Here is a 14637-nt window from a genome sequence, read left to right as displayed (position 1 = left end):
AGGAGGAGGGCCCACAGGCTTCTTCTTTTCTAACAATATGCAAAATGACGAATACAGTTGCTAAGGGCTTATTACTCCTGTCATAGAATATAAGAGGCATGGGGACAAAGTTAAGAGAATATTTAGGTACTTTAGCAGAATGCAGCCCCACCTGGTGTGTCTCCAGGAGACACATCTGCAACCTGACTGTCCATCTGCTGTGCTCCCACAAATTCCCAACACAATTCCACTCTACACACTCTTATTCTAGAGGGCTCACTGTACTGATCTCAGCCAACGTTTCATTTAAATGTATTCAACAGCGGATTGACAGAGGGTAGATTTATCTTCCTACTGTGCAAGCTAAACGGGTTCAAATGTATTATTGCAGCAATGTATATCCCCCGCCATTTTTAGTGGTTTCCCTCAAGAGCCTAGCTCAATTTATGACACTGCACCCCAAGTTACCGGTAGTGGCCCTGGGGGACTTTAACACTCTGGACTCACACCTGGACAGGATGTCCGTGACACCCAGACCACTAGCCCCACCATGGGTAAGACAGCCTTTGCTTCTCTGCTTACTGAACTAGGACTCCATGATGTGTGGCGGGAGAGACATGCTGCGGACCAATGCTATTCCTGCTACTCGGCAACACATGGTGGACTCCCACGTATTGACCTGGGGCTGGGTAATGGGATGCTTATGCAATGGGTACAGGATTCAGCTTATGAAACGTGTCTCCTGTCTGACCACTCCTCATTCTGGGTACGGCTAGATGCTACTGCTTTCCTGGGCCGACCACTGCGGAAAGTGAAGTCTTTTTTGTCTGACATTATTTCTGCCTTTGGACGGCATACCGGGTGCATTGAGGGAGTTCCAGACAATCTGCCAGTGCAGTGGTGATATGGGACTCAAGGCATTCCTGAGGGGCTGCATTATTCGGGAGATCACAGGTATTAAGAACCGCTCCAGAGAATGGGAGGATAGAGTACTGAATGAGATGCAGAGCAGGGAACAGTTGCTGATCACTGACACTTCCCAGTCCAATCATGAGGCTTGGACTAATGCTCAATCTTTGTATAACTCTGTTATGTCCACGAAAGAGAAGAGGAGATACTTTTTCCAAACAAAGCTATTTTGAGGAGGGGGGGGGAACACTGGGCATCTCCTGGCACTGGTGGCCAGGGAGCAACGGGATCCCTCTATCATTACAGCTATAAGGTCTTCAACAGGGGAAATACACACTCTTACTCCTAACATATTGAATGATTTCTACCAGTTTTACAATGATCTCTATGCCTCTAAAGCTAGATAGGCTCCATCTGATCTAACATTGTTTTTACAGGCTTGTCCCTTTCCCCAACTATCTAATGCTGAGAGGGACGCTGAATTCTCCAATTACCCTGGCGGAACTAACGGAAGCATTGGAGGAGGCCCCACACCACAAATCTCCGGGTTCGGATGGCCTGCAGGCCGAGGTGTACTCATGTTATGGTGAGGTCCTTCTTCCACCTCTGCTGCAGGCCCCATCTGAAGCTGTTGATACAGGTTACTTACCTGATAGCATGCAGGAGGCCATTATAGTGGTGTTTCCCAAGCCAGGCAAGGATAGATTTTTGCCGGATTCATATCGTCCGATTTCTTTGTTGAACTCGGATGTTAAGCTACTGGCGCGAGTTCTGGCCACCAGACTTTCTAAAGGTGATAGGTAAGCTAATTCATAGAGACCAATCTGGGTTCATTAACACTCGTTCCACGGCTGACAACATACGATTGTTCATGAATCTGCAGATACCAGTGGATGCTCCTAGAGGGAGGGCCATTCTATCGCTGGACGCCACAAAGGCTTTTCACGGTTTGGTCTGGGGAGTCATTTTATAGAGTTGGTGAAGGTTCTGTATTCAAAACCCAGAGCTAAACTCCATATTAATAATAATCTCTCCCCAGCTTTCACTCTACATAGGGGTACCCATCAGGGATGTTCGTTATCCCCATTGCTGTTCACTCAGTAGAGCCTTTAGCCATTCTGATCTGCAATACGCCTGAGGTTGTGGGGTTCCGTAGAGGTCCGCTGGAAGACAAGATATCCCTTTATGTGGATGATGCACTCATTTACCTGGGAGACACGGCTGCCTCTTTGCGAACAGTGATGGGGATTATAACTGACTTTGGTGAGTTCTCGAGCTTTACCATAAATTGGTCCAAGTCAATATTAATGCCCATAAACCCCCTGACAGCACTCTTGCCCACGGGAGCAAACCAAATTAACATAGCAAACAGCTTCAAATACTTAGGGATGGTGGTCACCCCAGATCCGTTCGATTACTTACGGCTGAACCTGGGCCCAATATTAGACAGGCAGAAAGTCAAATGTACCAACTGGTGTAAGCTTCTCCTGTCGGTAGTTGGCAGAGTGAACCTAATCAAAATGGTATGGGCACCACAACTCCTATATATTTTTCAGAACTCCCCTATGTGGATCTCAAATAAATGGTTCAAACGTATTGATTCTTTAATGCGACACTTAATATGGAAGAAAAAGAAAGCTAGAATTAGTTTGACCACCCTACAATATGGGAAGGACCGGGGAGGACTGGCAGTACCACACCCCAAAATGTATTTTTTAGCTGCACAAATTCAACAACTGGTGGGGTGGGGGCAGGATGCAGGTGAGGATCCTGTAGCTAAATTGGTGACTATGTCTTACCCCGCACTAAAGGCCGCCTCCCATATGGAGATGGATCTACCAAGTGTCCAATCTCCGTCCTCAACTCGGGACCTCCTTCGGAAGGTATGGAAGGAATTTCAAAAAGCTTTGACTATTAGGGGCCCATTGCCCTTTACACCTTTGTGGAATAATCCCAGGTATGGGGAACTCCTTGAATTGCAAGGAGACAGAGACAGAAGGGGATATGGTTCTTCACTCATCTTTATGAGGGGACAGTCCTGAAAACATACGAACAGTTATGCACAGAATTCCAGCTCACCTCAAGGGGTTTTTATAAATATCTTCAACTTAGACATGCCCTACGGGCACAGCAACAAACACTCCTTAGTTGTATCATCCTCTCCTTTGCTCCGGCGGACACCCAGAGGTGACTGATATCTAAAATTTGAGCGGAGTTGTTGTCCTCAGTCCAAGATCATGCTTCTTTTAAATGCAGAACCAGGTGGGTGGAAGATATTGGAAATATAGATGGGGATCAATGGGACATGGCCTTGGAATCAATACCTGCAACGTCTGTCTCAGCCTCTCATAAACTCTCACAACTGTTTATTTTACATAGAGCTTTTAGAACACCCATACAGCTACATAGTTGGGGCAGGAGAGTCTTGCCTACAGTCCAGCATGGTGGTGGGAATGTCATGGTCTGGGGCTACATGAGTCCTGCCGGCACTGTGCTAGCTACAGTTCATTGAGGGAACCATAAATGCCAACAAGTACTGTGACTGTCAGGAAAGTTCCCATTGTAGACGCAATGCTGGCCGCTCTGGTTCGCATGCTCCTGTGCTCGCTAGGCGTGACCCGGTGCACGTGGCGCTTGCCGCCAATCAGTCTATTTGAACTGACAGTACACTCTGGATCGGTGCTGTCTGATCTGCAGCTCCCTGTAACCCTTGCTCCTGTTATCTGTCTTGAACGTTGATCTCCTGACTACCCGGCTTGCCCTTTGGATTATCCTTTTGTCTTCTGCCGTGCCTGCCTTTGACTCTGAATCTGTCTGCTCCTCTGGTACCTCATTGCCCGTCTGTTGCCAACCCTGCCTGTGACCCGACCTGTCTGCTCTGCTCCTGCTCAGCATCATCTGCCTGTGTACCTGCCTGCCTGTCTGCTGTCCAGTTGGTCACCATCTCCTCTGCATCTGGGATGCAGAGCTGCCTTTCCTGCAACTACCCGCCAGGCTCTCGTACCACTCTGCACTCCGGTGCCTCCTGTTCATATTACCAGGGGCCACAAGTCAGACAAGTAAGGGAGACCTTCCTCTGCTCCATTGGGCTCATCGGTCAGGTCTGTGAAAGTCTGACGGTGACATACTGAAGCAGAGCATGATGCCCTCCCTTCGGAGACTGGGCCGCAGGGCAGTATTCCAACATGATAACGACCCCAAACACACCTCCAAGATGACCACTGCCTTGCTAAAGAAGCTGAGGGTAAAGGTGATGGACTGGCTAAGCATGTCTCCAGACCTAAACCTTATTGAGCATCTGTGGGGCATCCTCAAATGGAAGGTGGAGGAGCGCAAGGTCTCTAACATCCACCAGCTCCGTGATGTCATCATGGAGGAGTGGAAGAGGACTCCAGTGGAAACCTGTAAAGGTCTGGTGAACTCCATGCCCAAGAGGGTTAAGGCAGTGCTGGAAAATAATGGTGGCCACACAAAATATTGACACTTTGGGCCCAATTTGGACATTTTCACTTAGGGGTGTACTCACTTTTGTTGCCAGCGGTTTAGACATTAATGGCTGTGTGTTAAATTAATTTACAAAAATGTGAGGGGTGTACTCACTTTTGTGAGATACTGTATGGTTTATCTGTGGACCAATATATGATAACCCTGGTGCCAACCAAATAAACTGATGTGATTTGTGTCTAATAAGTGAATAAATAGATAAAGTAGCTGCCCCAGTAACTGAACCAACCACTTTAAATCACAAACTACAAAAGAAATAAAGTGCGGCACTACTTTAAACATACACTGACAATAAAGTGCTTATAGCAAATTACACTCCACAATACAAAAAATTCAATAAAAATATAAAACATATGACAGTCTTTTCAGAAATCTTCCAACCACCGTGCTTCAAAAGTTCTTTGGTGACTCCTTATCTTATAAATGTGTGCCACCACCAAGTGAGTAAAATGCACACTCACCAACCATAAAGCTATGGAACGCCTTAAATGCTTAGAGTGCCATTCCAACAAAATTCCTCAAATCGCTCTTCATGATGGATGATGGGATAATGGGTCTTAGCAAAGCTCTCCAGATACACTTCTTCCACACATCCAGACACAACAAAAGCCCAAAGAAGATAATATACTCTGTTTCCCCAAAAATAAGCCTTACCCCGAAAATAAGACCTAGCATTATTTTCAGGGATGGCTGCAATATAAGCCCTACCCCAAATATAAGCCCTAGTTAAAGTTATTGTAAAAACATGTAATCCGTTTTGTAAAAAGATTATATAGTGTGCAGTGTGTCTCCTTTTGTAACTTTTTTGTGTAAAATACCTTATTTACATCACTGCTGGGCGCTCACCTCACCCGCTGGAAATCTTTTCCTCTCCTCCTAGCTGACATCAGTGGCCCCTCCCTCTGCAGTGCTTGGAGCGGGAAAGAAGAGCTCTGGCGAGGCATATGAGCGCTCAGTGGTGCAGTAAGTAAGGTATTTTCCACAATAAAGTTACAAAAGGAGACACACTGCACATTATATACAGTAATATTTTTACAAAACAGATTACATAATTTTACATGGGAGACAGGAACTTTTTTAAAAACATTTTATTATTATTTTATTCCTGTTTTTTTAGACCATAGAGAGAGGTGTAAATGACACAGCTCAAGCACTGTGCTGTGTATTATGCTTTAAAGGATCAGGAGATATATATTTTTTTTTTTTAGGGTTACAACCCCTTTAAGATCGTCATGATGACATGACTGCATTTAAATAAATGTAGATTATTGTACATACCATAAATAAATAAGGCATCCCCTGAAAATAAGCCCTAGTGTGTTTTTAGTAGCCAAAATTATTATAAGACCCGGTCTTATTTTTGGGGAAACGCGGTATAATATAGTGTAGTTTTTATTATTTAAAACTGATAACACACATACAAGGTTGCACTTACATTTAATGGTGCCTCAGTTAGCACCAGCATATACAGCCTCTGGAGAACAACAAATCTCTTGCCCCGCCACTCGTAAAAGAGCCGACATGCATTCCAGGACCCGGAAGTGACGCAAAGTCTCTGCCAGAAGTGACGGCCGCGCAGCCTCAATGCATTTTGCAGAAAGTGTGTCATCAGGTTGCGGCGGGGCAAGCGATTTGTTGTTCTCTCAAGGCTGTATATGTTGGTGCTAACTGAGACATCATTAAATGTAAAGTGCAACCTTTTATGCATGTTATCCGTTTTAAATAAAAAATGAGTACACTATATTATATGTAATTTTCTTTGCGCTCTTGTTGTGTCTGGAGGTATGGGAGAAGTGTATCTGGAGAACTTTACTGAGACCCATTGTCCCATCATCTAAGAAGGTTATGTGAAGAGCAATTTGAGGAATTCTGCCTCAGCCAGTCAGAGGAAGCTTTGTAATCATTCATAGACTACAAAGCTTCCCATGAATAACTGAACGGTACACATCTGCTAGTGCAGGGCCAGCTTGGACCAAACAAACTATTTAAAGGGACAATAAATGTCCCTTTAAATGGTAAATGGTAGGCTTGAAATATAGCATTGAGGAAATGTTAATATATAAGAAATATATATCAAAATTTTATTAAGAGACCAGTGAAAATTCAGAAATATGTTGTACATTAACTCTAAAAACAAGGAATGCAAGGAATATCAACACATATCAGACAATAGTATGCCTTAGACAGATATTCATATCTAGACACCCATGTCAAAGCATTTCCTGGCCAATTTCCCACTTCTTCAGGACTGAGTTTGAATGTAATTATTGAGATATTAGTTATTACATGGTCAAAATATCAATCTGAAATAAAGATATTGGCTATTACATGGTTAAAATATCAATCTGGAACAGACATATACAATATAGTAAATACAAAAATATTCAGCAAAAACTATTCAAAAAGCACTGTCATTTACTTATTTTTAGGAATCAAGGCTGACGGGTTACTCACAAAATGTATATACTGTCACCCAAATGTTTAGTGCTGTCCCCCAAAGTGCAGAAGTGACAGATATAAATGAAAAAAATAGAAGAGGTTGCCCTTTAAAGATGACACCCGCAAGGGGCTGCTCAAATTTGGATGAAGGGCCTGTGGGGGAGGGGGGCTTATATAAAACACTGGGTTAGGAAGAACATAGTCCTAGGATCAAAATAATGGCCTCTTCCAAAAACCTCCACTTCCAAGGGTATACAGTATATAGAAGGATAGAATCGTACCAAATGTGAACCCACAAAGAAAGGCTAAGGCGTTAAGGACACAGATGCAATGATGTTGGCTGCTCAACTGCAAGACAAAACTCTGGCAACCAACCATGTCGCCCCACTTCTAAAGCATGCCCCTGGAAGATCTCAGTACATGGAAGCTGCCCCTCTCACCAAAAACTGCATGTGTGCTCCCATATGGATGTAAGACTGCCACCCTTGCCTACCATCGACATCACAAGCACCTGCCCTTCAGACAAAGGAGGAGAGATGCTTAGGGCAACAAGCCATTTTGCTTAAAAACCAGAGGCCTCTCAATCACAGGGAACATTAAAAACACAGCAGAATGCTGTCCTTAGCCACACTGCCCTTTCTCTTGAGTCTGAGGATTATTGACATTCTATATACTCAGAAATGAGTTCATACGATTGATGTTTTTGTGAATTCTATCTGGTTTAGTAAAGGTTTGTATTAGTAAAATTTTTATATTTTTTTTATATACATTGTTTTTCACATTAACGCCGTGCTACATTTAAAGTTCCTTTGTCCTAAATGCTTTCCTTACTTTGTATATGGGATGGCAGCAGTTGAGGAATTGAAATAATTTTACATTTATGCTATTCCGCTCTCTTCCCTCGGTATATGGAAGAAAACATTCCCCGCTACTTGAGATTCATACTATTATTAGGGCAGATAAACCTATTCAGCTTTAGTGAGCCTTATTGGATAGAGTAAGGTCCCTTTTACACGGGCGCCTCCGCTATGCGGATTATGATTGCTCAGCAGGGGGATTGCTCCGGTGATCCCTGCTGAGCAGGCAGATGACAGGTCCTGTGTGCAGAGTGGACACAGACACAGTCCGGCTCTCCTCTATAGGGAAATCGGATGGAAACGGACCGCCTGTCTGTTTCCATCCGATCCCTGGACGGATGTAAAATAGAACCACCATCCGTCAGTTTTTTTCTGGGTAGGATCGGATGGCGGCGGGTGTTAGAGGCCATAGGGCAGACTGCAGGTTCAGATCAGGTCCGCCTAAAAAACTGACAAGTGGCCCGATTGGACAGCCCGTGTTAAAGGACCCTAAGGAAGGATTTTTGCTGCAGCTCTATTCCCTTGTGAAGATTTTCCCTGTCGCCAAGACACAAAGTGATGGGAAATCCTTCCAACAAAAATAGGCAACAATTGAAGCCCAACAGAATCCTTAACCATTCCCCAGTCTATTAAAAACTTGATTGGAGTTCCAGTTTAACCCATCCTAGGCATCTGTATTAAGTACATGTGTCTTTTGTGTTTGCTTTTGTTTGCCCTCCACTTTACATTTTTACTGTTGTCTTTTAGAGAGTAACCAAGTAGAGATGCAATTTCAAGGTGCCAACAACCTAAATGCCTTCAACTGTATCCTCAAGATAAACGAGTGTTCAGAATGCAACGATCATTGCGGCCAAACTGAAAAATGTAATGCAACTGTTCTGAATCTGGTGGGAGATTTGTTTGAGAGACTGCAGACCGTCATGGATACAAATCAGCAGTCTTTACAAAAAAGATACAATAGCTCAGGTTAGTAATGGAACATACTTCAAATAGTGTGTTGAACGAAAAAAAAAAAACATACAAACAGATCCCTGCATCAACATACATGGTGTGTGATCTCCCCTGCTGTGCTATAGTATTCTGACAGTGGGGACCCCCCCGCTCCCCCCCCCGTCAGAATACACAGAATCAGCACTTGCAGCCAATGGCTGCAAGTGCTGATTGAACGCTGGTTTTCCAGCATGACCGTTCAACCGAAGCCAATTAGACTAGTTTCCGTTGAGTCATTTTCGGTCCGTGTATACTCTGCTTTAGTGATGTGGAAAGATAAAACTGTGAATAAATATAGCCCGTGGCTCATCCTAATAATTATTTTATCATGTTCCTGGCTCCTTACTTTTTGACCATAATACATCTCACACGGATTCTGTACATGTTTTACAAGTGATAATATACAGTATAATGAGGTGGAAAGGTTAACCACTTGCTTACTGGGCACCTAAACCCCCTTCCTGCCCAGACCAATTTTCAGCTTTCAGCGCTGTCACTCTTTGACTGACAGTTGCGCAGTCATGCTACAGTTTACCCACATTAAATTTTTATCATTTTTTTTTACACAGATAGAGCTTTCTTTTGGTGGTATTTAATTGCTGCTGGGTTTTTTAATTTTTGCTAAATAAAACAAAAAGGGACCGAAATTTTTTAAAAAACAAAAAACTGTTTCATAGATTATTATAAAATTTTGAAAACGGGTGATTTTTTCTCCTTCACTGATGTGCGCTAATTAGGCTGCACTGATGGGAGCTGATGGGCTGCGCTGATGGGCACTGATAGGCGGCACTGATAAGGTGGCACTGATGGGTGGCACTAAAGGACACTGATAGGTGGCACTGATAGGTGACACTGATAGGCGACACTGATCTGTGGCACTAATTATTAGACAATGATGAGCATTGATTGATTGGCAGCACTGGTGGGCATTGATGGGTGGCACTGTGGGCACTGTTAGGTGGCACTGGCAGGTGACATTGGTGGGCACAGCCGCATCTTTCTGAGTGAGGGACTGATGTCCCTCTGACAGAAGCCATGATCAGCTTTTTTCCCCCTCATTGGCTGACAGCTGATCACGTGGTAAGGGGCTGGGATCGACCATAGACTCGGTGATCACAGAGCGCGCCGAGTGCGACCCGCAGAGTCGCGCACACTGCACTTGCTCGGGAGGACGTCCAGGGATGCCCTCCCGGCAATCTTTCAGCTAAAGCGCGGGTGCCAAGTAGTTAATGTATAACTAAAGGCAAAACTTTTTTCATTTTGGATAGAGCGGAGAGGGATCAGAACCCCTGTCAGGTTTTTATTGCTGTCTGTGCCCTCAGGAGATTCCCCTATTTGTCCTGATTACAGTTATCACTTAGGGTGAAATTGAAAAAAAAAAATTATGAGTTGTCACCAGAACAAGAATAGAGGGGAAATCTTCTAATAGGGACACTATTTCTGATGACCCTGGTGACAACCAGAGACGTCCGCACTTTGAAGGAAATTCCTCTCACTTCCTATTTTGGCAATGGGACAGGAATTGAAGGGAAATCTCTGTAATGAGACACAAATGGCAAAAACAAACGTTCCATGGGTCCTCCCTTACTCTATCCAAAATGACAAAAAAAAGTTCTCTTTAGATCTCTTTCAAGTGCAGGTGAGACTGCGGTGTTGGCAAACAGCTTTATATACACAGTTGAAACACATACAGTATGTGTGAATTTCTGCCAAAAAAGACCTACAAATGCTCTAGCAATACAAACCAAACTGAGCATGTGCAGAGTGACTCCAAAGGCTCTGTCTTATCAGGAGAAGGATTAGGTACAGTGGAAGAAGGGGAGGATCAGAGAAGACAAGATCAAACACAATGCAAAGGATTAACCACTGTGGTCACCCTGTCACCCATCGAATGGAGGAGTTCCACTTTGAATGAACAGGCTCCTAATATATAGCAGTCGTCAATGAGAAAGGCCTCTCCCGAACATATATGTAGGGAATAAATGGCCACACAGTGTAAAACTGTATTAAACTTGTTCTATTGTAAAAACAGGTGTACACTTACACAAATCCACTTGAATAGCACTAAAAGGTTCAGAGATAAATCAGAAAAGGATTGCATTGACTCCACGATCGTCACTGACGCGTTCCATCCTGGGGTGTGAGGGTCATGAACAGTCACTGCTTTATATATAAGTAAGCAATCCTATAAGAAGACTGTACATGAACCTTACACCCCACATGATGTCCAATAGGATGGAACGCGTCAGTGACGATCGTGGAGTCAATGCAATCCTTTTCTGATTTATCTCTGGACTTTTTAGCGCTATTCAAGTGGATTTGTGTAAGTGTACACCTGTTTTTACAATAGAACAAGTTTTATACAGTTTTACACTGTGTGGCCGTTTATTCCCTACATATATGTTCGGGAGTGGCCTTTCGCATTGACTTCTGCTGTATATTGGGAGCCTGTTTGTTCAAAGTGGAACTCCTCCATTCGAACGGTGACAGGGTGACCACAGACCATCCATCCGATACATCTGGACAAGGTTGAGGTATTACCTCACACATGCTTGTTTGACTCATTACACAGCAGTACATGAGTCCACACTCTCTGCCCATTTTACTCTATGGTGGTGGATCACACAAACTAGTGAGAAATATTTCCCTATTGTGCTTTCACATGGGTATCTTCATCTTCACTTCAAGGATTTCCTGGTGGACTATTTTCTATTGAATTTATATTTGAAGTTATTGTATGTTCATGCATTCATCATTTTTGGTGTTATTGATTACAGCGTGGATTTTTTATCATTTTATTTTGTTGATGGACATTATACTTTGCAAGTTGTATGCATTATAATACAGTAGTTCAATTACTTTATTGTCACTTTAGTTGATTTAATACTTCATTGTACGTTATTATTTCTTTATAGCCAGCTGCTATCTATAATCTCAGAGCGCAGTTTTCCATTTTCCTTCTATTTTAAATATGAAACGAGACTTTGTGTTCTTTTTGGTGAGCAGTGGATTTCGCCTTGGAACTCTTTTGTGGACACCATTTTTGCCCAGTCTCTTTCCTATTGTTCAATCATGAACACTGACCTTAACTGAGGAAAGTGAGGTTAGATATTGTTCTGGGTTCTTTTCTAACCTCCTGGATGAGTAGTTGTCATCAGTGGCGGCTGGTGCTCAAATTTTTTTGGGGGGGGCACAAACAAACTGAATAATACTGAAAAAAACCCCATCAAATGCAGCCACTGTGCCCCATCAAATGCAGCCACTGTGCCCAACTAAATGCAGCCACTGTGCCCAACTAAATGCAGCCACTGTGCCCAACTAAATGCAGCCACTGTGCCCAACTAAATGCAGCCACTGTGCCCAACTAAATGCAGCCACTGTGCCCCATTACATGTAGCCACTTGTGCACCCATTACATGCAGCCACTTGTGCACCCATTACATGCAGCCACTTGTGCACCCATCAAATGCAGCCACTTGTGCCCCAGCAAATGCAGCCACTTGTGCCCCAGCAAATGCAGCCACTTGTGCCCCAGCAAATGCAGCCACTTGTACCCCAGCAAATGCAGCCACTTGTACCCCAGCAAATGCAGCCACTTGTACCCCAGCAAATGCAGCCACTTGTACCCCATCAAATGCAGCCACTTGTACTCCATCAAATGCAGCCACTTTGGCCTCCGCCGGCTGTCTGCCCAGCACTTACCCCATCTTGGTGGCGGGTCAGGCAGCGGGTGACGGCAACGAGCTGTGGGGCGGCTCCTGTGTCCTCCATGCATCTCTCCTTCCGTTCTGCTAGGCGACCAATGGGGGCGCCTGTGCCTTCAACCAATCAGGTGTCAGGCATTAGACCCGCGCTTCCTGATTGGCGCAGAGGCGGTTCAGTGTTAGAAAAGCAAATATTAATTTGCTTTTCTTACACATCAGGGTGGACTCCGAGCGCAATGCTCTGCGCTCTGAGTCCACCTTTTTTTAAGCTTATTAGAGCCATTGGAAAGGGGGCCGGGCACCTGAATAGGGAGTGACAGCAGCGGCCATGGATAGATTCATGCAATGCATGAATCTATCCATTAGTCATATAGGGGGGTGGCGTGACATAGGGGGTGCGCCCGTGTGCCCTTAATGGATGGGCCGCCCCTGGTTGTCGTGCTCTTGGAGTAATTTTAGTAGGCCGGCCACTCCTGGGAAGGTTCACCACTGTTCAAAGTTTTCTACATTTGTGGATAATGGCTCTCACCATGGTTTGCTGGAGTCCCAAAGCCTTATGCCGCGTACACACGGTCGGACTTTTCAGCTACAAAAGTCCAACGGACGCTGACGGACTAAAGCTGGCTGGTAATCCGATCGTGTGTGGGCTTCTCCGGACTTTCAACGTACTTTTTTAGCCTCAAATCCGACGTACTTTAGATTTGAAACATGCTTCAAATCTTTACGTCGTAACTACGACGGACCCCGAAGTCCGCTCGTCTGTATGCTAGTCCTACGGACAAAAAAACGACGCATGCTCCTAAGCAAAAACTAAACGGAAGCACTCGGTCTAGTAAAACTAGTGTTCGTATTGTAGGTAGCACATTCATCACGCTGCAAAATCTGTGATCGTTGAATGCAGCGCATTTTATTTCTTTTTTACGAATGCTCTAAAGAACGAAGGTGTTTTGCTGTTCATATTCAGAGTTCTCCCAAACTGATTTCTGGATTCTTTTTCTCTTTGATCTCATGAATGATATAGTATGCTTTTTAAAAACAATGTTTCCATACTAATAATACTTTTTACCTTTTTTTTTTATTTTTATTTTTTTAGGTTTGTAAAGTTACCACAAAGAACCCATTATTCTAGTTTTGTTTTTCTAGTGATTATTTTTTATTTTTTAGATAAAGTTAACCCAAAGCACCGTTTTTGGTTATGTAGATTTTTTTAATTTCAAGACTTGCCACTCGAACATTATTAACATTAGTAATGTATTTTTGGTGTGTTTTTTCAAACTCAATGAGATTGTTGTCCCTTGTTAATTTAACATTGTGTGTAAAATCAATGATTTAAAAGAAAACACATAAAGTCTTTTGCTAAACTCAAAAAAGATCCATTTATTCATGGTCAAAATAAAATAAAGAGGAAGTCAACGCTGGAAAAAGTCGGTGTACAAGAAAATTGGGATCTTGAGGAGTCCATATAAGAGGGAGCACAATCTGGTCCAAGAATCCCAGAGATCAACAGCACCAGCAGATGATATAGATGTCCCCAGACTGTGGTCCTACAACAGCCTGCGTCTTCTGTCAGACCAGACTGAACCCAGGTCATCACTTTCTTCTCTTCCCTGCAGCCTTTCCAGGAAGGCGGAGGAGGAGGAGGAGGAGGAGGAGGAGGAGGTTTCCCCAAATAGGCGCTCGCAAATGAGATGCTGCTCCCAATCCATTTGAAGAAGCCTGCTGGCTAAGTAGCAGCCATAGGACTCTTCTGCTTCGGGGGGGCTGCTCAAAAAACGGGTGGCCTCTTGCATGAGGCGCAGGGATGCCTCCTGTGTGACCGTCCCCTTCCTGGCCCTTTTTTTGGGAAGGTGGAGGGGAAGCACTTGGGATTGGGTCATGCTCCTACTGGGCCCAGCCACCTCACTGGGACCAGCCACCTCCTGCCTGACACTGGGCCCAGCCTCCTCCAGGATGATGGAGAATCCGGCCTCCTCCAGGCTGTCCATGGGCCCGGTCTCCTCCTGCCTGCCACTTTCCACACATTCCTCCTGGATGGACTCATCCTGTGTATAAAAAAAGGACATAGTTTTATTTATTTATTTGGGGTTCATCAATGACACACAATTTGCTTCTCATGACTAGCAAATTCAATGTGAATACATCTCTTTAATAAAAGAGTCTAATCAGACACCCTAATTTTTTATAGCGGTGCCAAACATATTTAGCCACTCCTGTCAATTGATATGTATACACAATTTTGAGTGCAAAATTATTTT

At 44.0% G+C, this 14637-nt stretch overlaps 1 protein-coding gene across 1 annotated transcript in view; it reads left to right on the top strand.

Annotated features, from left to right (window-relative positions):
• LOC141107531 (uncharacterized) overlaps positions 1-14637 on the top strand; it is a 204297-nt gene that overhangs the window by 85735 nt on the left and 103925 nt on the right. Inside the window, exon 10 of the mRNA XM_073598330.1 lies at positions 8436-8654. Within this exon, the coding sequence (XP_073454431.1) occupies positions 8436-8654 (219 nt within the window). The remainder of the gene's footprint in view (positions 1-8435; positions 8655-14637) is intronic.

Source organism: Aquarana catesbeiana, linkage group LG09 (genome assembly GCF_042186555.1).
Source record: "Aquarana catesbeiana isolate 2022-GZ linkage group LG09, ASM4218655v1, whole genome shotgun sequence".
In the NCBI taxonomy this organism is placed as follows: Eukaryota; Metazoa; Chordata; class Amphibia; order Anura; family Ranidae; genus Aquarana; species Aquarana catesbeiana.
Note: the sequence above shows the minus strand (reverse complement) of the source record. Positions and strands in the feature narration are given on the sequence as shown.